This window comes from Heloderma suspectum, chromosome 3 (assembly GCF_057233095.1).
Source record: "Heloderma suspectum isolate Gila_16-S chromosome 3, 16-S_ref, whole genome shotgun sequence".
NCBI classification, from domain to species: domain Eukaryota; kingdom Metazoa; phylum Chordata; class Lepidosauria; order Squamata; family Helodermatidae; genus Heloderma; species Heloderma suspectum.
Genome location: NC_139460.1, coordinates 319,300,956 through 319,322,949, shown reverse-complemented (window position 1 = coordinate 319,322,949; position 21,994 = coordinate 319,300,956). Strand labels below are relative to the sequence as shown.

Genomic DNA, 21,994 nt, shown 5'->3' with positions numbered 1-21,994 from the left:
CTGCCACCGGCTTTGCAGTCCCAATGCGCCGGGCCCAAATGGACCAAGCGCTACCCCCCTGCAGACATTTCTTGCATGGCTCCCCAGGCGACGCTGGGTGTATGTAGCACATTGTCTCAGGCCATGTGAGGGGAAAGCGCCCGGCAGGACCCCCTGCCCTCACCGTCTCCTGGTGAGGTGCACCTCTAGCAGGTTCCTTCATTCGTTGGCGTGGGGTTCCTTTTCCTCTTGGCAAGGACGGTGTGGGGGGGGTGCTTGCGCCAGGGCAGCCTCTGCCAATGGGCGCACAAAAGGAGACCGCATGCGGGCGCCGAGTTAGAGAAACCTGAAGAGGCAGAGGGACTGAACGCCAACGGCACCATTGGAGGGAGATGGAGAAGATGAATGTCAGGATGAGCGAAGGGAGCAAAGGGAAGGGAGAGACCTGGTGCTCCCCCCCCCCCCATAATCTGTCTTCAATATGAAGACTCTGCATTGCTGGTGCACAATTCCAAGCACGCAACAGCACAAGGAGAAAGAGGGGAAAGGCAGGGTTCCTTCTTACGCCCCCCGAGTGCCTTTAATCTGGCTAGGATCATCCTAGTCCATTCCACCGTAAGTCTGTTGACAAGCCAAGGGGCTCCACGCAAAGATAAGGTGGTTGGGGGTGGAGGGAGAAGACCCCCTCCCCTCCCCTCCCCAGGAAGCTGGGCAGCACCACAAACTAGAATCCTAGGGAGACTCCCCTGATGGGTCCATTCCAAACCCAGAGTCCTCAGCAGTCAAACCTGAACTGGCAGTGTCTGGTTCATTTGTAACCTCATGTCCTGTATGCTGCTCAGGATCTTCTTCTGGTGTCCTGCTAGCGTCACCCCTATCCTGAGCAGGTCCCTAGGAAGACAAGAGGAAAAAAGAAGTTAGCAACACACAGAAGGGAACCCAACTCGTTGAGGGCAAGTGCAGGGGAGGAAACACTTCCAGATAATATGCGTGGCAGGCTTGCGGAACCCCCTGCCACCAGAAATACCGAGGAGAACTGGTGGTGAGTAGTGTCTTGGCTAAGAGATGCAAACTGGGGAGTCTTGGGTTCAAATCTTGCCTCAGCAATGAGCTCAAAAGTGCCACACAGATGTTAAATACTATTTAAGTGGCATGAACTGACTTTGTTTCATGAACTGGCTTCTTCATTTAAGCTCCAAGACGGCTGATGCTTGTTCCGCCGCCCTCCCATCCACCCTACTGTCTGGAAATTCCTGAAGAGTACAGAGTTCATCTCTAAGGAGTTGGGGTGCTCTGTGTGTGTATGGGGAGATTCTGTGTATTCTCCACACACTGCAGGTTATGATTTTCAGTTCAGGACTTGTGAGAAGATTCTTCGTACTTGACTTAACAAAGAGCCAATTCAAAGTCTTTTTTTTTTAGTGTAGACGTCAGCATAAGCGGGCTGTTTCAGTGGAATGTATGTCTCATGAAGTCTTCAGCAAACATCCAAAGAGGTAAGTACACTCAGCCTATAGTAAGAGCTGGCAGGCTTCAGTCTTGCATGGCCTGCTTATTATTATTATTTTACTAGACGTCTTCTGGTCCGCCAACGGGCCTTAAATTTGCAAAGCAAGAGTGCATACTCAGGAGCTCGACAGCAGTTAAGGGAGAACTAATCTGTGTCAACTGATCCATCCTGGGGCTTTTTCTGCTGTGGCACCCTGGTTGTGGAATGCCCTCCCCTTGGAGGCCCGATTGGTGTAGACGGTGGTTTCATTTCAGCACCAAGTTGAAACATGGCTGTTTATCCAAGCCTTTGAGGGCTAAATGCATTCCTAAACTAGCACACTATTTTAACTGTTTTATTATTTTAGATTTTAAATTGGTATTAGCTTGCTTAATGGTTTAATATGTTTTTAGCTGTTTAAATTATTTATTGTTTTATACTGTCTAAATTGATTTTATCTGTATGCTGTCCTGAGATCCTAATGATAAAGGGCAGGATATAAATGGTTTAAATAAATAAATAAAATAAGTCCTGGGTATGCCCATTCTTGCTTAAGAACATTAAAAACACCTTGCAGAACAGTCCAAGAAGGTCTAGTCTGGCATTCTTCGCAAGCTAGGTAATCCACCAGAAATGGGCTAGGGGACAACAATTTACCTTCTGCCTATCTATAGCCTGTAGTGTGTATAATTCCCCTGAAAATGTTTCAGTCATCACTTGGCCCCTAAGATCATATGTAGGTGAGGACAAAAGTGGGTTTTGGTCCCCTTATCATGCTACTGCAGGGGTGTAGAACCTCAGTCCCGGCGGCCAAATTTGGCCCAGATGGGATTCCAATCTGGCCCTCTGGGGTTCCCCTGGCCCTGCCCCCTTTCTCCCAATGATGGATTGTTTGGAGGTTTCCTGGCTTTGGTGCAGTTCTTCCCCCATTCTAAAAGGATGAAATGCCTCTCCTACGTCTTAGTGACGGGCATTTTGCCTTTGGTCTCACCCACCACTGGAATGTGGCCTCTGAGAGCTCATCTGAAATGGAATTTGGCTCTTGGGCTGAAAAAAGCTCAACATCCCTGAGCTCTTGGCTCAACTAGAAAGGCCCAACATTTCTTTGAGCACAGGATCTCTTCGTTAGGTTGTTACATTTCCTCTGCAGTGGGGGAGATGGTCAGGGGAGTGAGCATACAGGCCTGAAACTCACTCCCGATGTCACCGCAGGGACAACCCCACACAGCCCAATCTGTGCTGAATTCTCAGAGGCCCCCATGGCTGGTTAGCACTCTCTGAAGCACACTGGAAGGGGGCGGATTCTGTCACGTCGCCTGCGGACGCAATCGTGGGCCATCGCCTGCCACCCTGTCCTTCTGATACCACCCCTACTTACTCCGCTGTCATTTGGGCCACCAGGTCGAAGGAGGCAAAGCCGGCGTTGACAAAGTTCTCCTTGTACCGTCCCATTTTGATAGCGTCAAGCCAGTCGCCCACAGTAGTGAAGGTAGTGTAATCCGGCACGGTGCGATCCAGAAGCGGCTGAGACACGCTGCGAAGGACGAGAGAGCCCAGAGGTCAGGGGGTGTGGGGCTGCAGGGGGCTGAGCCAGGGGGGCAAGCCTGGCAGTCCTGCGGCGCACAAAAGGCTAAAGGGGCTGTCCGTTTCCCTGTCCACCCTCTTTGCTCTTCACTCAGGCCCCGGTCGCTGTGCTGCCTGCCTCCAGCCCCCAAGGGTATATCCAGTTTGTTTTTTTCCGCCACAAACCATGAGAGCTAGAGACTTGACAATACTAGTCCAGACACAGCAGGTTGCCTGTGCTTGGAGAGGGTGAGGGGGCAAACGACACTGACCCAGACTGCACGCTGGCAATGACTTTCAGGCTGGCGGCGTTGCGGATGAGCTTGTCCAGCGTATTCACGATCTGTGCAAATTTGGGGCGAAGGTTGCGGTCGCGCACCCAGCAGTCCAACATGAGCTGGTGCAGTGCCGTCGGGCAGTCCATAGGGGGTGGGAGGCGGTAATCCTGCTCTACGGCATTGATCACCTGCAAGGACAACGAGAAGCGGGCCGTGGTTACTCGGGCGCTGCTGCCGCCGCTGCTCTCCATGCTGCAAAGTCCCCCTGGCTTTGGCGGGCCTACTTACATCCTGGTTGGACATGTCCCAGTACGGCCTCTCGCCATAGGACATCACCTCCCACATGACAATCCCGTAGCTCCACACGTCACTGGCAGACGTGAACTTGCGGTAGGCGATGGCTTCCGGGGCGGTCCACCGGATCGGGATCTTGCCGCCCTGCGGGAAGATACACTTGACACAATTAATTAGTGCCAACCTCTCACCTCCCCCATGGTTCCTGCTAGCACGGAGCTTGAGCTGCCTCAGCTTCGTGGGGCCTCCACCCTTCGGCAAGGGTGATCCCCCATGCCCATCCCTGAAAATGGGGGCTCCCCGGAATGACTTGGAGAGGAAAGAGGGCGGCATCTGCTGTGTTCCCAGAAAAAGTTAGAAATGCTGGTGCCTCCCCCTGGCCTCCACTCCTTAATTCAGCTTTTCCTCTGGGTACTCCCAATTATTCCCTTTGGTGCTCCCAAAGCAATTTAAAGGCCCATGGCAAAGGAGGACATGTAGGTTAGGGCTGCAGACCTGACTATGAGACAAGCATGTGATCAGCAGCTTCATGCAACGTATCTGTTGCTGGACTATACCACTTTGACGTTTCAGCCTAAAATCTCACATTTAAAATGGGGCTTTCTGCTTCCATTTTAAATGCAGGATCACAATGGACTCCTTTACACGTGCTTCCTTCCCCCCACTTTCGCCCTCCGTTTCTGCCTTATCTGAGTCTTCCATATGTTTCATTATACAGTCGCTAGATGGCGCTGTGGTCTAGCTCCTCTTATTGTGGCTTTTCCTCTTTTCATGAAAGGAACTCAAGTGCGGTAATTTGATAGCTCATTATCTCCAATCTTTTAAACAATGGAATAAAGCTCAGTTAGTGCGGGAGACGCCCTGGAGGTTGACAACGTCCTCTAAAGGACCCGCAAACTTCCGTGAATAACCAATCTCAGTAGCAGGAGAAAAGCTCTGTGTGAAGAAGCTGTAAGTGGGGGACAGAATGTTTGAATGCTCCCAGACAGTGCAAAGGGGCCTCCAAAGGGCCTTCAAGCCTAGCACATCTAGGAGAAGGCCAGGCTAAGATCTAGCCTAGGAGTTAAAAAAAACAAGAAGACACTGAGGAGCATTTAAACGTTAACTTTTCCAATTCCACTTGTAAACTGAAGTGGTAAAATCCAGGAGGGGGTTACATCACAGGGGTTGCTGATTGTGTAGGCCCCTTTAAAGGCACCTAAGCCTGGGGTCATCACTGCACCTTGTGGCAGTGAGTTCTGTAAGTTAATGACATGGTGTGTGAATAAGTACTTCCTTTAGTCCAGGGGTGGGCAACTTCTGGGGTCAGGGGGCCGCACTGCCTCACCCCACCCTGAATTTTGCTGCAGCAGCAGCAGAAAAAAAGGTGCCTATTTTGCACGGAAACATGGTGTGCAAGGAACACAAGCCTTCTCTGCAAGCAGAATCTCGCTCCTGGGACACTTCTGGGAGCACGACTCTGCCGGCAAACAAGTCATGTGGTCCTTGCGCACCTGACTTCCTTGTAAAATCTTTGTTTGCTTCCCCCCCCCCCCCGCTGCAAATTCACTCGTGGGTGGGAGAGGGGTGCAAAAACAGCCCTGGGTGGCCACATGCAGTCTATGTGCTGCCCAGCCCTGCTTTAGCCTATCCCAAATTACATTTGGCCACCAATTAGTTACATCTCCTATTGTGCTACTCCTGGCCTCAGCATCACTTTTCTGACCTGTAAGCCTACACCTGTGGGTTCTCCTCCGCTAGAGAGCTCCAGCCCGAGATCAGCCCAGGGATGCAGGGTCTGCAACCTTCCCTGCCGGGCCCCTCCCACAAGGGAAGAGCAGGGTGTGCCAGCGAGAGTTTCACATACCAGTGAGCTGGTGTAGGTGGGGTCTGAGGGGTCATCCTCAAGGAAGCGCGAGAGCCCGAAGTCCGAGACTTTGCACACCAGGTTGCTGTTGACCAGGATGTTGCGGGCTGCCAGGTCCCGGTGCACATAGTTCATTTCCGACAAGTACTTCATACCCGCTGCAATGCCGCGCAGCATGCCCACCAGCTGGATCACTGTGAACTGCCCATCGTTCAGCTGCCGGTACAACACGCACAGGCGGGTCAAGGGAGGCTTGGCGGAAAGAACCACTCCGTCTCACTTGCAGAAGGGGCTGAAAAGAGCGCCTCCCCATCAACTCTTCCTGTCTTGTTCTGCCCACTGCAACTCCTGAGCAATCCTGTGGCGACCCCCACACTGTGCCAGATTTGCCCTCCCAAGAGCAGAGGGGAAGACGGAGAATGAACGACATTTAAAATGGCAAGGTGCCAACGTCAAACACCTCAGCAGCCTTCCCCAACCGGGCGCCCTCCAGATGTGTTGGACTGCAACTCCCATCATTCCCAGCCAGCATGGCATGATGGGAGTTGCAGCCCAACACATCTGGAGGGCGCCCGGTTGGGGAAGGCTGCCCTTGCACAATTTGCCTGGGGGTGCAGCAGTGTCATTCAGATCGACAGGTGTCAGCATCGCAGGTCTGGGCATCTTGAGAATTCTTCCAGCCTTGGTGGGAGGTGCAGCTTTTGTCTAATGGTTCAAACATCTGTGTCCTGTCCTGAGCTACAACACCAGTAAAGAGGCCCCAGATGGTCTCTGGTTCTCTATCCCAATGCAACCATCACCCAGTGTCCTGTCCTGAGCTACAACACCAGTAAAGAGGCCCCAGATGGTCTCTGGTTCCTTAACCCAATGCAACCATCACCCAGTGATGACTTCTCATCAAACTGATAGGCTTACAAGCTTGTTTGCGAAGCAAATGGAAAAACTCGAAGGTAGCTGCACGATGGCCTGGCCGGGGAGGGGCAGCAGTTAAGCCAAAGCTGGCTGCAACACTCGGCCCTGTGTGCCTGCGTCAGCAACAAGGTTTTCTCCATATCCTCTGGAGGAACCTTGGATGAGACAATACATGGATAGTGTAACTCCCAGCTGACTATATCCTCTGCCACTAAGGCACAGATCAGAACGAACTTAGATTGAGAGGTGTCAGCATCACATATCCTTCTGGTAGTTTTTTAATCTTTATACCAGACTTGGACTGGATAGCCCATCAAACAGGGGACATCTTCAAACAGAGGACTGTCCTCCGCCAGCTCCCCAAAACAGAAGCCAGTCCTTGCAAACTAGGACACCTGTAAAGTAGGACACTATTTCAGAGGCTCCGGCAGGGGTCTGTCACATCACCTGCTGCTACCTGATCCTGTTTAGCTGGCAATGCCAGGGACTGAATGTGGGCCTTTTTCTATGTAAAGACCTTGGCATCTTTTGTGAGCAAAGCATGGGCTTTCTGACTTGGCCATGGGCATTACCCAGTTAGGCAAGCAATGGCGGTGTGTGTGTGTGTGTGTGTGTGTGTGTGTTTCCCTGAGCAATGCAGATATGGGGTACAGAATCTGGTACACTGAGAATCTTAGCTTTTCTTTTAAACAGAAAGGCAACTTTCTAGGCCTTAGGGGCCAAGAAGATATGATTGAAAATGGAGGGATGAGGGAAGATAAAAAATCTTAAGAAATATACGAGAGGCTTTCCAGTAGAATCAGGTAGCCAATGCCCAATCAGGGCTCTTTGTCTCTCCCCATGGCTAGCAGAGGTGGAATCAATTACACAAAATAAGCAAATCTATGCAGTTCTTTAATCTGTGTTGTTTATACAAGAATTTTCTCCTTAGCAGAGAATATGTACACACACACACACATACACACACACACACACGGCTCTGCTCTGGATTTTTAACCTGCAGCTGATTCCAAGGGAAATAATAATAATAAGTGAAAAAGAACACAGCTTGCTCTTGGAAATATGCAGTGCCATGCAAGGCATCATGGGAAAATCACAGAGAAAAAGGTGACTATGATCTGCTTGAAAGAGCCTCGTAAGCTCTTGGAAAGAACACAGAATCCCCTTACCCTCAGGAAGGAGTCGAGGGCGCAGTTCTCCATGAACTCCGTGACAATCATGACTGGCCGGCTCTTGGTGACCACGCCCTCTAGGTGTATGATGTTGGGGTGGTCAAACTGCCCCATTATGCTGGCTTCACTCAGGAAGTCCCGCCTCTGCCGCTCTGTGTAGCCCACTTTCAGTGTTTTGATGGCCACGAAGATCTCCCGCCTGCCTGGCAGTTTGAGACGGCCCCGACAGACTTCCCCAAATTCACCTGGTGGAGGCAGAGAAGAAGAGTAAGATGGTCACCCACTGGGATGTGCTGCTAGAGCTTGCCTCCCCCTCTGTCCTCCTTCTGTGAACATGAGCCTGGCTGCACGTGACTTACCTGCCCCAATCACCTCCTCAATTTTCACACAGGAAATGTCAATTTCCTTGGCAAACTCCCGGACAGCTTCATTGGGGTCCTCGTAGGTGAAAGGATCAATATAAACCTTCATCCCTGGAGTGACTACAAGGGCAGAGAGGGGATTAGCTTTCCATGTGGAAGAAGATGCCACCTGTGAGCAGTACAGGGGGGCATATTTAAATGCATGCAAGTGCATGTAATTCCTGATTATCCCTGAGATTAGAAGTCTGGTAGCAAATTATGCAATTTTAAAAACAATCTGAATAGGTAGATGATTCATATATTTTAAAAGTCTTTAATTAACTGACAGTCCTAAAGAAAAAGCCCATTCTGGATCCCTTGGAGAGCTTTTCCTCATTATGATGAGGACTAGAAACTTGCCCCCCTTTTTTTCTTCTAAAACTGAATGAAAAGGGTCTTGGAACTGGGAGAAAGCCACCAGCAATTGCCATAAGGAAGCCTAGTTCTAAGGATACATAGCACCATGCAGCGTTCTAGACCAGCTGTATCATGAGCGACGCTCCCTTTGTTGATGCAGAGCATAGGCATATGTATGCATGCACGTGAAACCTAGAGATCAAAATCCCTGCACTGCTGCTGTAGTGTAAACGCAAGCACAAGCAAGCGTCTGCAGAGCCTACCAAGGAAACTTCCGCATGCATCTGCAACCCTGCTGTGTGGGTCCCACCTGGATCGATACTCACTGTACTGCTGTAGCTTCTCTGTGTACTCCGAGTCTGTGCTGTTTTGTTGCTTCCTGCCCAAAGAGAAAGGAAGGAAGAATCAAATGTACTGCAATGTTACTCCCCCCCAGTCATCTTGTCCTGAAATGCTGAGCGCTGGAACACACGTGCACGCGCGTGCGCGCACACACACACACACAGCTATAATCTACTCTGCTATTCCCACAAAGCTAAAGATTTGTTCTAATGTTAAATATCAACATCTAGATGTCCACATGCATGCTTGGGAATTCTCCCCCCATCTAGATAAAATCCTCAAACCAGAGGTGCTAGCCATGCACAGATAACAGCTGGAGAATCCTTAGTTTGCCCTGGGAATGCCAGGGAGACAGAGAACTCAGGCCCAGTTCTGGAGGGAACAGGGGTCTGCAGCATCTCCCCTCCCGTCCCTGGAGCTCAGGCTCCCTCCGGCCCCCCGAGCCCTTCGAGAGCCAGTACCTGAAGCAGACAATGGCAATCACCACCACAGCTATCACAAAGACGAGGCCCGCGGTAGCCGACCCCACAATAAGAGGCAATTCCTGGAAGCTCTTGCTACTGGAGCCTGTTAGGAGAAGGAGAAGCATCAGGAAGGGTGTTGGAAGGGCAAGAGCAGACAACACAGGGGGAGGGCTGGAAGGCAGGAGCACGGAGGAAAGGAAGGAGCAGGCAGGAAATGCGTACCATCCTCCACCGGAGTCCGAAACTCCATTGGGAAGCTGTACTGGCCATAGCCGGCCACTGTGCGTGCCCGGACCTGCACGGTGTAGGCAGAGTTGGGCTTCAAGCCTTCCAAGCGCACCGTGTTCTTCTGGCTGGTGACGGTGTTGGCGATGCCGTCGCTCTGGCCCTGCTGTGGGAAATTAGAAGAGGGGTGTCTCGGGGCGAATCCCCTAACGTCAGCCCTTGCGCATGCGCCTTAATGGATTACTGCAATGCGTAATACGTGGGGCTGCCTTTGAAAACGGTCCGGAAACTTCAGCTGGTCCAAAATAGGGCAGCAAGGTTGTTAACAGGGACTGGCCTGCGAGCTCATATTACGCCAGTACTTTTCCAGCTGCACTGGCTGCCAGTCCATTTCCGGGCCCGATTCAAAGTGCTGGTGTTAACATTCAAAGACCTTAACGGCTTGGGGCCAGGTTACCTGAAGGATCGCCTCCTCCCATATGTGCCTGCCCGGACCTTAAGATCATCGTCAGCGGCCCTTCTCCGTGAGCCCCTGCCAAAGGAAGTGAGGCGGGTGGCTACTAGGAGGAGGGCTTTTTCTGCTGTGGCACCCCGGCTCTGGAATGAGCTCCCTATTGAGGTTCGCCTGGCGCCTACATTGTACTCCTTTCGGCGCCAGGTGAAGACCTTTTTATTTTCCCAGGCATTTTAGCTTTCTAAATTTTTATCTTTGCTGTTTTAAATCTGTATTTTAAACTCCTGTACTGCTGCTAGGTTTTATTGTGGTTGTATTGTTATATTGTGGTTTTAATGTTCTATATATTTTAAATTGTTTTATTGTGTGTTGTTTGGTTTTAGTTTTTGTGAACCGCCCAGAGAGCTTCGGCTATTGGGCGGTATAGAAATGAAATAAATAAATAAATAAATAAATAATAAATTAATGGAGGCAACGGGCTTTACATGACTTTTAAAGAGGAGCTGGTCCTCCCACTCCACTCATCATCATCCCCATCCTCAAAAACTAGGGATGTTGGAGGAATCCGGTTGCAGGGTGGAGCCCACCGAGCTTTCGTCAGCTCAGCCCCCCGGACAGTTTCTACTTCTGCCAGTTGGCGGATCTTCTGTCTTTTAAAAAGTGTATACGAATAGACATTTGCAAAAATAGACATTTGCAAAATAGACATTTCTGTAAAGTGTATATGAATAGACATTTGCGCAAAATCCAGCGAGCCCTCAAAGGGCCAGATTTCCTGGCAATGGACATCCCTATCAATAATAGCACCTTCGTTGTTGAAAGCTAATATATATTAGCCCAAGAATCCTTACAACCCCTGTAAGGCAGAGGTGGGGATCCTCGGGTCCGGGGGCCAAAACCAGCCCCCCTGGGGTCCCACTTTGGCCCTCCAAGGTCCCCCAGATGGCCACACCTCTTTTCCTTAGCCCCACCCCCTTTCCGCAAACCACTGACCACCTTAACCGTAAAGCTGGCTGGGGCGGCACCCCTGCCAACAGATAAACTTTACCTTCTCAAAGTACTTGATCTCATAGTCCAGGATGATCCCGTTGGGCTGCTTTGGTGGCTCCCAGGAAAGGGTCATGCTGCTCCCTGTGCTGCCGTGCAGGTGCATTGTGGGAACTGCCGAGGGAGCTGCAGAACAGGGCAGGGGAGTGTCAGCCTCTCTCCATTTCGGTAGAAATAACAGCCATGTACTGACGACTGGTTCTGTTCCCTCAACAAACTAAAGCGGTAGCCACCGCCTTCGGCCTCAGGCACTAACAGTGTATTGGGTCTGTCCCAGGACAGATTCTTTCAGACATCTTCTAATGCCTGACTGACCCTGTGCATTTCAACGTGTCGAAAAGGGGAGCATGAAACAGGCCATCAATGCTGATGTGTTTACTAAGGCAAGAAAATGCAGCCACCCAGTTGGAAGATCCTATCCATCATCCCGAAGAAAAAGCCTTTTAGCCTCTTCTGATGCAAATATACCCCGTTTCTGAAAAGTTGGGAGTCCATCATCAAGGAACTAGCTGGGGGATACTAGGACTTGTAGCCCAACATGTCCAGGAGGCACCGGGTTGTTGAAGGCTGCCCCACAAAAAATGGGGACTGCTCTCTGTCTTTTCCTGTATCCTTCCCCCAGAGGCCAGCTTTAGACTACTAACTAGATGAGGGGTCCCCAACACATGTCACCCATGGGCACTTCCAATGGCGCCCACGAAACTCTCCCCTCCCTGCCCCCTTCAAAAAATAAAAAGATAAAACTTGGGAAATATTAGGGCAGTCTTCATTCGCTCCCTTCCTGGCCTCTAGCCTTGCTCTTTCTCTCCCCTCTACCCCCTTTGCCATGCTAGTTTCCCCTCCCTCCCAGTCTCTAGCCTCACTGTTTCTCCCCCTCCCAGCCTCTAGCCTTGCTCTTTTGCTACCCCTTTGCCTTGCTGTTGCCTGCGCGCTCCCAGACTCTACCTTTGCTATTTCTCTCACCCCCTTTACCTTGCTGTTTCTCTCCCATCCCAGCCTTGCTCTTTCTCTCCACTCTACCCCTTTTCATTGCTGTTTCCCCCTCCCTCTAGTCCTGCTATTCCCTTTTCCTGTTTAGCTCACTGTTTCTTCCCCTCCTAGCCTTTAGCCTTGCTCTTTCTGTCCCTTCTACCCCTTTCCTGTGGTATTTCCCCCTGCTTCCCGGTCTCTAGCCTCACTATTTCCCCCAAATCTCTTTAGCTCACTGTTTCTCCCCCTCCTAGCTAGGGATGGCACGGGCACTTGATAGGGTCCAGGAATCTGGCAGACTCCCCCGCCTGCACCACTGAGCTGTGCCCTGCCGAGCCCCCCCCCCCCGCACTCGCTGAGCTGCCTGCACTGACCTGAGCCCTGTCCGCAAGCGCCATTTTGCGGAAGAAAATGCGCACATCTTATGCAAAATGGCGCCATGAATAGCCCATACACGCAAGATTGCAGGCATAAATGGGCCATATGTGGGCTAGTCGCGGCTCCATTTTGTGTAAGACTAGATGTGAGCATATTCACAACTGCCATTTTCTTCAGCAAAATGGTGCTTGCGGATGGGTTCCAGGTGAGTGCAGGTGGCTTGGCGAATGGGGGCGGGGGAGGCCGCGTGCGAGTCTGGGGTGCAAGAGTGGGGGCAGGGGCTTGGCAGGTGCTTGGAGAACCTGGATGGGGCTGTGTGCCAGTCCATCCCTACTCCTAGCCTCTAGCCTTGCTCTTTCTCTACACCCTTGCCTTGCTGTTTCCCATTCCCTCCCAGCCTCTAGCATCAGTATTTCTCTCATCTCTTTACCTTGCTGTTTCTCCCCACCCCGAGCTTCTAGCGTTGCTCTTTCTCTCCCATTTACTCCTTTGCCATGCTACTTCACCCTCCCTCCCTCCCAGCCTCTAGCCTCACGGTTTCTCTCCCTCACCTCTCTTTAACTCACTTGGGACTAGCCAGACCCCATGGCAGCCGTTATGTGACTATCCACATCCTCTGTGGGAGCCATTTTGTGGTGGTGCCCACAAAATTCCAAATGTGCCCACGGGTCGAAAAAGGTTGGGGACCACTGACCTAGATTGTTTTATTGCACTCAAGGAAAATTCATTCAGACTCATAAACAATCAGTCTTGGGGCAGGGCTGCCAAGGCCAAGTGTTCAGAAATAAGGAGCAGGGCCTATTGTTACTGTCTCTCCCATCTGAATGCTTTAAACCAGAACAGACAACACGTTTGCATTCTCAGCAACGGCGACTTGAAATCCTCTGTGAGATGAAAGACCAGGTCCCCCTCCCCACCCTGGATTCCAGGGCAGCTACAAGTTCAAGGCCGTATCTGGCATGGTGGGACGACAACCTCATGGGTTCTTGCCAGTAGCTGGCTCAGCGGAGGTTGTCAGGAGGAATCCAGCCACCAGTTCCTGGGGACCAATCTGAGCTGGGTCTCTTCTCGTGCAGCACTCACCTGCCTGGTTGGTGGTGATATTGACGGAGGCAAACTGGGGGTTCTGGGGGTTCTTGCTAGAGACCCCATTCACGGCCTGGATCTCAAAGGTGTACTGGGTATGGGCCATCAGGTTGCTGATGTAGATGTGCCTTTCAGTCAGGCCGAGCTGGCGGGGGACGAACTCCACATTGTCGTCGCAGCGCATGCACAGCCGGCGCTCCACGCTGCACTTCTTGCAGATGACGTTGTAGAGTAGGTCATCCCGGCCGCCCGAGTCCCGTGGTTCACCCCATTCCAGCACCAGGGACGTCTCGTTCACATTGGAAATCACATTGCGTGGTGCTGTTGGGACACCTGCAATGGGATCGAAAGAGCTGAAGCCCGAGCTTTACCCTTATTGCTCAAGCCTGGGATTTCTCCAAAGCCTCTCTCCTCCCCACCATAATACTTGTGGAGAGCTTTGAGAGAGCTTAAGGCACTGTGTGTGTGTTTTATAGAGGTGAGTGAAAATGGCTTCTCCATGCGATATGTGAGCTGTGAAATTTTGGTCTGTGATTTTATTGATTTAAAATATTTCTAGGCCACCTTTCAAGGATGGAGCCCTCCCAATTTTGTTTAATATTCTCTGGGTCAAGGCAGAACTCTCCAAATGTTTGGTGGGAGTGTGTGTGGAGGAACACAGCAACCCATCTAGGAAATTTCAGCTCAGTGAATACTGAATGATGCAATATTGTTAGTTCATACCGTTGGATGAAAAGAAGCAATAGGCTCAGGGAGGTGGACTGGAAAGTGTGGGGAACAACCCCATTGCTGCCTTCAACAATATTAAATAATTTTAATATTGTTAAAAATTAAATAGTTTAAATATTTAAACAATATTAAATAGTTTAAAAATTAAATATTGTTAAAAATTAAACAATAATTTTTGTGAACCACCCAGAGAACGGCTATTGGGTGGTATAGAAATAAACAAACAAACAAACAAACAATCCACAGTTATGCTCCAAATTCTTCGTCCTATTTACAGACAAGGAAACTGAGGAGGACAGTTTGCTGAATACTCTTCAGGGATGGACTGAAAGTCTCCAACAGTTCTTCAGGCACTCGAAACAGAAAATATACAAATGTCTGATAAATTTCAGCCCTTCCCTCAATGACATTTATCTCAGTAATCCTTATCATAGAATAGTAGGGTTGGAAGGGGCCTACAATGCCATCGAGTCCAACCCCCTGCTCAATGCAGGAATCCAAGTCAAAGCATCCCTGGTAGATGGCTGTCCAGCTTCATCTTGTATGCCTCCAGCGTGGGAGAGAGCCCACCACCTCCCTAGGTAATTGGTTCCATTGTTGTATTGCTCTAACAGTCAGGAAGCTTTTCCTGATGTTCAGGTGGAATCTGGCTTCCTGTAACGTGAGCCCATTATTCTGTGTCCTGCACTCTGGGATGATGAAGAAGAGATCCTGGCCTTCCCTGTGACAACCTTTCAAGTACTTGAAGAGCGCTATCCTATCTCCCCTCAGTCTTCTCTTCTCAAGGCTAAACATGCCCAGTGCTTTCAGTCTCTCTTCGTAGGGCTTTGTTTCCAGTCCCCTGATCATCTTTGTTGCCCTCCTCTGAACCCTCTCCAGCTTACAATCACCTTATAAGGCAGAAGACAGAAGCAATGTTTTTAGATCAGCATTTAGAGTGGTTTGGAAACACCCTCCCCCTTTTCAGGGCAAATGTACCCTTTGGGAGGTAACGGGCAGCTAGTTTAGTTTGAACCAGGGAAACGCAGGCTGCAAAGGACACCAGCCAGCTACCATTTATGACATCACTAACACAACTTCCCCCACCCCACATTCCTGACACAGCTTTGCAAGTATTTTGGAAATGTCTGTGGGTTTTTTTAATAAGGTGATGGATGAACATATAAATGAATCCGTGTGCTGCTTTAAAAACATAATGGGGACGTGGGTGGGAGAAAGGGCAGGCAGCCCGCATGAAGTACAGGAGGACAGACAGACTGACGGCTGAGCCGCGGCTGGACTTGCAGGGCTTTGTGAGTGGAAGGCATCTTTCAATGCTGGAATCGCACCGCCGTGACTCTTCTTGAAATACTACATCTGTCTTCCCCCTAAGGTAGGTCAGTATTATGACTGCCGTGTTGCAGACAGAGGCCTAAGGCCTGGCAGCATGATTAAGGCACAGGTGAGATTAGAACCAGGAAACTTCCTGACCCACACTTATGAAGTGGCCCTGAAAGGTAGGTCTGGGAGGTTTTCAGAAAGATGCTTGGCATTTGATGAAACCCTGAGGACAAGAAAGGAAAGTCCCTGATTTTAAGAGCGGTCTTTGAGATTGTCTTTAGACGTGCCTTTGTCGTACAATCTGGAGAATGGATAGTGCTGGTTACTCAGGATCTTGGTTGCTTGAAAGACAAGAGAAGACTCTTAAGTGAAAATGGGGCTTCCAAGACCTTGTCCTGGGTCCTGACTTCCCAGCTAGCTCCAGAGGTCAAGTCAGTCAGGCTTTAGCCCTGGGTCCAGAGAAGTAGCAAGGTCCCATGCGTGCACATGGTCTGTTGGGAATTTTTCATCTCTCTTGGATTTGGTGAGTTTTAAATTTGATTTCTTGTATATTATATTTATTGTTAAAGATACCCTAACTTGGATTCCCAAGACAGAGTGGAATAATCAGTCAAAAATAAATATTTTAAAAAACAAGCGAACATCCTCCAAGGACAGACTTACTGGTGCAGGCGCTGTCAGGGGGATCGGTGTCTGCCCGGAAATAGTTGTTCCGGCATGTGCAGAGGGTGGCTGCCCCAGAGCTGGTTCGGCTATTGGGTGGGCAGGGGGAACACAGACCTTCCCCTTGCTTTGACTTGAAGGTGCCTGGACCACAGGCTGGAAGAGAAAACACAAAGGAAGAGAGCTTAGTTACCAGCACACAAGAGATCCAGTGTGACCTGTATGTAGAAAGTTAGAATTGATTCACATGTGCATCAATCAATCAATTTTCCATTATGTCTTTCAGCTGCAACCCTTCCAACTCCCTCCCCAAGGCAATTAAATCATAAAACTAACAAACAACCACTTCTTGGCCACAGCACTGAGTGATTACTTGCATATTATAAATGAGCTGTTCACTGATCAAGTACTACAGATGGAACTTTCAAGCCACCTCAGACCCAAGGAAACTATTCAATGAAACCAGTTCTAATGCTGAGCAAAAAGTTCGCTGGCCAACTTTTCCATTTTGAAAGGGGGTCTTGGTGATGGTAGAGGAGAAGATTTCATGAAAGCCCACCTCCACCTGCTTACCTTTTTGGCCACCATGTGTTTCACAGTCCTTGGGGTGGTAGTAATAGCATACCTCTGCCGCTGGGTGCCTTTTTGTGTCTCTGTCTGTCCACAAGATGCCCTTAAGTGAGAACTGGAAACACTGCCCTCATTCTGATTTGGCTTCAGTCATCATCATGTAGCTCAACTCTCACTGGCTACATGGCATCATCATAAAGCCAGATCAGAGTGAGGGCTATTGCCTTCACTCTGATCTGGCTTTATGACAATGCCATGAAGCCAGTGAGAGTTGGGCTACATGATGATGACTGAAGCCAAATCAGAATGAAGGCAATGTTTCCTGTTCTCACTCTGGCATCTTGTGGATAAAAAAAAAATGCACCCAGCAGTAGTGGGGAGCATTGGTAAGTTCACTTGCCAGAAAGCTTCCCCTACAGCCTGCAAAGAGTGACAAAATTGGAGAGGCCATTTCAGCTCAGCCCTCGAGTCAAGTCACGTATTCAAGGGAATGAAGTGGCAGAACAGATCGCAGCACTTCAGACTACAGGTCAGGGTGGGGGTGGGGGGGAGAATGCCACTTTTTAATTCTTCCCTAACTTTAAAACTCCCTGCAAACAGAAAGACAGCACAGAAGGCAAAAAGGTGAGGTAGAACGTCTCTCTTATGTGCTATGTTTAAAAATAAAAAAAACCCAATGAGGTGTGTGTTAATGTGGGGGGACATTCAAAGGGGGCAAGCCCCCAGCTGTAGTCTGAAGCAATCCAGTCTCTTCTGCCACCTGACCACCTCATCACCTTCTCCTGCTGTTCATGTGGACCCAGGCCCAGTTGCAAGTCATCGTGTCATGAGTAATTTTCATTCATGCATTTATTTGGGTTTTTAGCTTGCCGATCCCAGAGGCTCTGAGTGGGTTACAAGAAAATACAGTACAGTCCTCACTCCATGCCCTTTCCTGCTCTTTCCTACTCTGCTCCCAGGCCTTTCAGAGTGAGATGCCTTTCCCAGCACATCCCAGACATAGCAATTTGTATATTCTCTGCTTTCTGCCCCTTCAACATCCCATTCCCCAAACACTAGATTGCTCCTGCCCCACACGCCATATTTTTGGCTCTCTTCTTGCCTAGGGATGGGCGAACGAGCGATGTTTGAGCTTGCTAACATGCTCTGAACATCAGCTTGCTGCTTGTCTCTCTTGGATTTGTGTTTGCATTTGCCATCACTATTCGTTTTGAGTGAACAGGAAAATTGTGAAAATGAACAGCTATTGAATGTATGCAAGCAATTCCCAAATTTGCATGAATTTCCAAACTTGCACAACTTTCCTCCATAGGCTAAAGTGTGGGTGATTTTAAAATGTGTGCATTTTGAGAAAGCTGTGCATTTTGAGAAAGTTGTAAATTTTTCAAGTACATGTTTTGCAGATATGAAGGCAAGTCTGGGACTTTGCGAACATTTTTGGAGAAAATGTGCTGCTGTTTGCCTTCAGGATTGTGAACAGGGCATTTTTGAGGGATTGGCGGACTGAAACGAAATGCTCATACATCCCTACTCTTGCCTGGCATCCTTCTCACCCACGTTTCTCACCTAACCCCTTTACCTTCCTGGTGATCCCCCATGATACACATGCATGTGTAAAATGAGGCATCAGTTTGGATTTGCCCAACACTGCCATCTCTGGGATGGATTCACAGAGTGGATGTGGCCCTAAGCTAGGCATACACTCTCTCTCTCATTCAGCTCTACCATCCATTAAATGAGAATAAGATGCAGCCCACTCTACCCCACAAGGTTGTTGTGAAGGCAAAACAGAAAGGATTGCTAAATTCTTTGCAAATTAGAATCAATGACAGGCTGACTAAACCCAAGTGTCCCTCCCCCAATGTTTTTCCTCTGCCATACTGATTTAAAGAGCGCCCCCCGCCTGCACTCCTCCACCAGCTGCCATATCCCCAATTTATGTCTTGGTCAGCTTCTACTGAGTAGGAGCTTTACAGAGGAATCTGCAGCATTGCAACATTTTGAGGACTTTAAATCTTCCCCAGTATCATGTGGGAACTTAAAAAAAAAATTCCAGAGCCTCAGAGGCGCTGGTGTAAGGCTCCTGCCTGTTTGGGGTTTTTATGGGGGGGGGGGGTTGAGACGTCTTTTTTAACTACCACAGGAATCCCAGCAAAAAAGAGAAGCAGCTTGCTCTGGGATTCTTGCCGCCCTTGATGCTACCTCCGTGGACCAAACTGACAGTTGCTGAGTCGCTGGACTAGGAGAGCCAAGAGATTTTCCTTTTCACCCTCCAGTCCCCTAGGGCCTGGAACAACTGATCATGTTCATGGCAGGGTTTGCCCACAGGGCTGGCTGAGTCATTTCTAACGTTTTTTTCTTTTCTCACGTCCCCGCCCCAATTTAATAATAATTTTTAATGTGTTTTAAAATAAATATGAGAAAGAAATACACAGAAGTAAAAATGAAAAATTGCTGGGGGGTGGGGGTGGGGAATGGAACAGACCAAAGTCCGCAAAGTACATTTTCTTTAATAGCTTCACTGCTGACAGCTTTGATCGATTCAAATCTCTTGGTCCATCAACAAAAACTTTAATTGCAGATTCAGACTTTGGTTCCAATGAATCAATGGGACTGAGATTGGAGGGCAACCAGTCATGTAGACCTCCAAACTGCACAATTACACAGGTTCCCCAATACAGAGAGAGGCAGAATTCGGATGATCTAATCATGGCTTAATAAGCTGAGATATGAACGAGTCTTTTCGCTGAGCATGAGGCTGTTTTGCTCCTCCCTTTGCATGAGAAAGCAATGACACCAGGACAATGGAAGATGATAGTTTTCCATTTCATTCAGACCGGGGCAGGATCCAATGGGGACCTTCCGCATGCAGCCAGTCCCTGCTAGTCCTGATGTGTGTGTGGATGGCTTCCAGAAACAAGTCTTTCTGCATGTTTTGGGGCTTGCCTCCAGAAGCACTACATTGCACCTGCCAGCAAGTAGGGCCTGCGTGTGCACCGGGGCTGGCAGAGCCGGCCACACATGGAAGGCCCCCGCTGGATCCTGCCCCAGGAAATTATAGTTAGTGGCTTCAGAACAAGCCAGGATATTAAGCCATGGTTTGAAGTTGGCTTAATATCCTAGTTTGTTCAGAAGCCCTTAACCATAGTTTCCTGGTTTGGGTGAAATGACAAACTACAGTTAATGGAAAAGATCCTGGTTTGATCACTTGTGAAGAGCAGAGTGAAGGAGCTGCATGTCCAGCTAAAAGGCTCGTTCAGATATCAGCTTAATAAGCCAAGGTGACCCTCCAAACAAGGCCACTATTTGCACCAGATTTGAAACTATCAGGGCTGATCTACAAATGACACAGAGCTCTGGATTGTGCCACCTTAGATGGGACGCCCTCCTGTGTTTTCCCACTGCTTCTTCCATCTTTGTTTCTTTCCTCAAAGAATCCATTAAGGAGGAAAAAATGAGATAGCTGCACAGTGTCTTTTGACTGCTATAGCTAGGAGCAATCAAATGGGAAGCATGCTAAAGCTGCCATCTTGAGCACACATATCTGGAACAGAGTGGGGTTCTTCTGAGTAGACATGCAGTGTACAGCTGCAGTCCTATGCTCACTCTCTTGGAAGTAAGTCCTGTCGGATTCAGTGGGATTTCCAAATAAACACGCCAAGGATCAAGCTGTGAAAAGCATCCTTAACTGGGTGACAGTCTTGGGTTAGTAGCAACCTTTAAGATACCCTCCCAAAATGTTGAGGCACCAGATAAATTCAGGAGGCACAATTCACCTGGCAGGTGAGTTTCACCCTGGCGTTCCCCATCCATGCAAAATTTGAAGGGGAGAGGCATGTCTCAGTGGACCTACACAGAGGAGCCTGCAGCCAATCACAACTTCCTGGCATGTGTCCCTTACTGCAAAAGTGCCAAGGGAGGCTGGGTTCCCTCTCTCTCTGCTGTCCTTCTGTTGGCATGCAAAGTCTGCTTTATTCAAGAAAAGTTTTGACATATAAGCAGGTCTGTTGGGTTGGGTGCTGTTTTAATTCTGTTGCTGCTGTGTTTTTATTGTATTTTGATGTATTCTTTTATTATAGTTTTCATCAAGTTTTATTTATGATTGTAAGCCACTTTCTGTGCCTTTTTTCTTGGTAGAAAGGTAGGATACAAATCAAAACACAGAATCATAGAATAGTCATAGAATAGTAGGGTCGGAAGGGACCTATAAGATGGTCGAGTCCAACCCCCTGCTCAATGCAGGAATCTAAGTCAAAGTATCCCTGACAGATGGCTGTCCAGCTTCATCTTGAATGCCTCCAGTGTGGGAGAGCCCACTACCTTCCTAGGTCGTTGGCTCCACTGTCGTATTGCTCTAACAGTCAGGAGGTTTTTCCTGATGTTCAGCCGGAATCTGGCTTCCTGTCACTTGAGCCCATTATTCCGTGTTCTGCACTCTGGGATGATCGAGAAGAACCTTTCAAGTACTTGAACAGCGCTATCACATCTCCCCTCAGTCTTCTCTTCTCATGGCTAAACATGCCCAGTTCTTTCAGTCTCTCTTCATAAGGCTTTGTTTCCAGTCCCCTGATCATCTTCGTTGCCCTCCTCTGAACCCTCTCCAGCTTGTCTGCATCCTTCTTAAAGTGTGGTGCCCAGAACTGGACACAGGACTCCAGATGAGGCCTAACCAGTGCTGAGTAGAGGGGAACTAGTACTTCCTGGGATTTGGAAGCTATACTTCTGTTAATGCAGCCCAAAAGAGCATTGGACTTTTTTGCATCCAAATCACATTGTTGGCTCATATTCAGCTTGTGATCTATAACAATTCCAAGATCCTTCTCGCTTATAGTATTTTTGAGCCAAGTATTTCCCATCTTGTAAATGTGCATTTGGTTTCCTTTTCCTAGGTGCAGAACTTGGCACTGATCCCTATTAAATTTCATTCTGTTGTTTTCTGCCCAGCGCTCCAGCCTATCAAGAAGATCACTTTGAATTTTGCTTGTCTTCCAAGGTATTAGCTGTCCCGCCCAATTTTGTGTCATCTGCAGATTTGATAAGCATTCCCAGCACCTCCTCATCCAAGTCATTAATAAAAATGTTGAAGAGCACTGGGCCCAGGACTGAGCCCTGCGGTATCCCACTCGCTACCTCTCCCCAGTTTGAGAAGGTCCCATTGATAAGCACTCTTTGAGTCCGATTCTGTAGCCAACTGTGGATCCACCTGATCGTTGTTTCCTCTAGCCCACTTTGAGCTAGTTTGCTCATCAGGATATCATGGGGCACTTTGTTGAAAGCTTTGCTGAAGTCGAGGTATATGATGTCTACAGCATTCCCACAGTCCACAAGGGAGGTTACTTGATCAAAACTAGTGATGTACGAAAGTCACTTACCTGGTCCCGCAGCTTGCTTCGCCGTGGGGGGGAGGCGCTTCGGTTCTCCCCCCGAAGTTCAGGCCGGGGGGGGAGGCACCCCGC

The 21,994-nt window shown here is 49.2% G+C and overlaps 1 protein-coding gene across 1 annotated transcript in view; it reads right to left on the bottom strand.

Moving 5' to 3' along the window:
• Positions 1-761: 761 nt before the first annotated feature.
• The window catches only part of EPHB3 (EPH receptor B3), a 97,061-nt gene continuing 75,828 nt past the window's right edge, over positions 762-21,994 (bottom strand). The window contains exons 4-16 of the mRNA XM_084847626.1: positions 15,969-16,124; positions 13,254-13,589; positions 10,825-10,949; positions 9,320-9,488; positions 9,095-9,200; positions 8,618-8,670; positions 7,893-8,015; positions 7,531-7,778; positions 5,450-5,665; positions 3,598-3,747; positions 3,304-3,497; positions 2,847-3,002; positions 762-870 (exon numbers count right to left, since the gene is read on the bottom strand). Coding sequence (XP_084703752.1) covers positions 762-870; positions 2,847-3,002; positions 3,304-3,497; positions 3,598-3,747; positions 5,450-5,665; positions 7,531-7,778; positions 7,893-8,015; positions 8,618-8,670; positions 9,095-9,200; positions 9,320-9,488; positions 10,825-10,949; positions 13,254-13,589; positions 15,969-16,124 — 2,141 coding nt within the window. The remainder of the gene's footprint in view (positions 871-2,846; positions 3,003-3,303; positions 3,498-3,597; positions 3,748-5,449; positions 5,666-7,530; positions 7,779-7,892; positions 8,016-8,617; positions 8,671-9,094; positions 9,201-9,319; positions 9,489-10,824; positions 10,950-13,253; positions 13,590-15,968; positions 16,125-21,994) is intronic.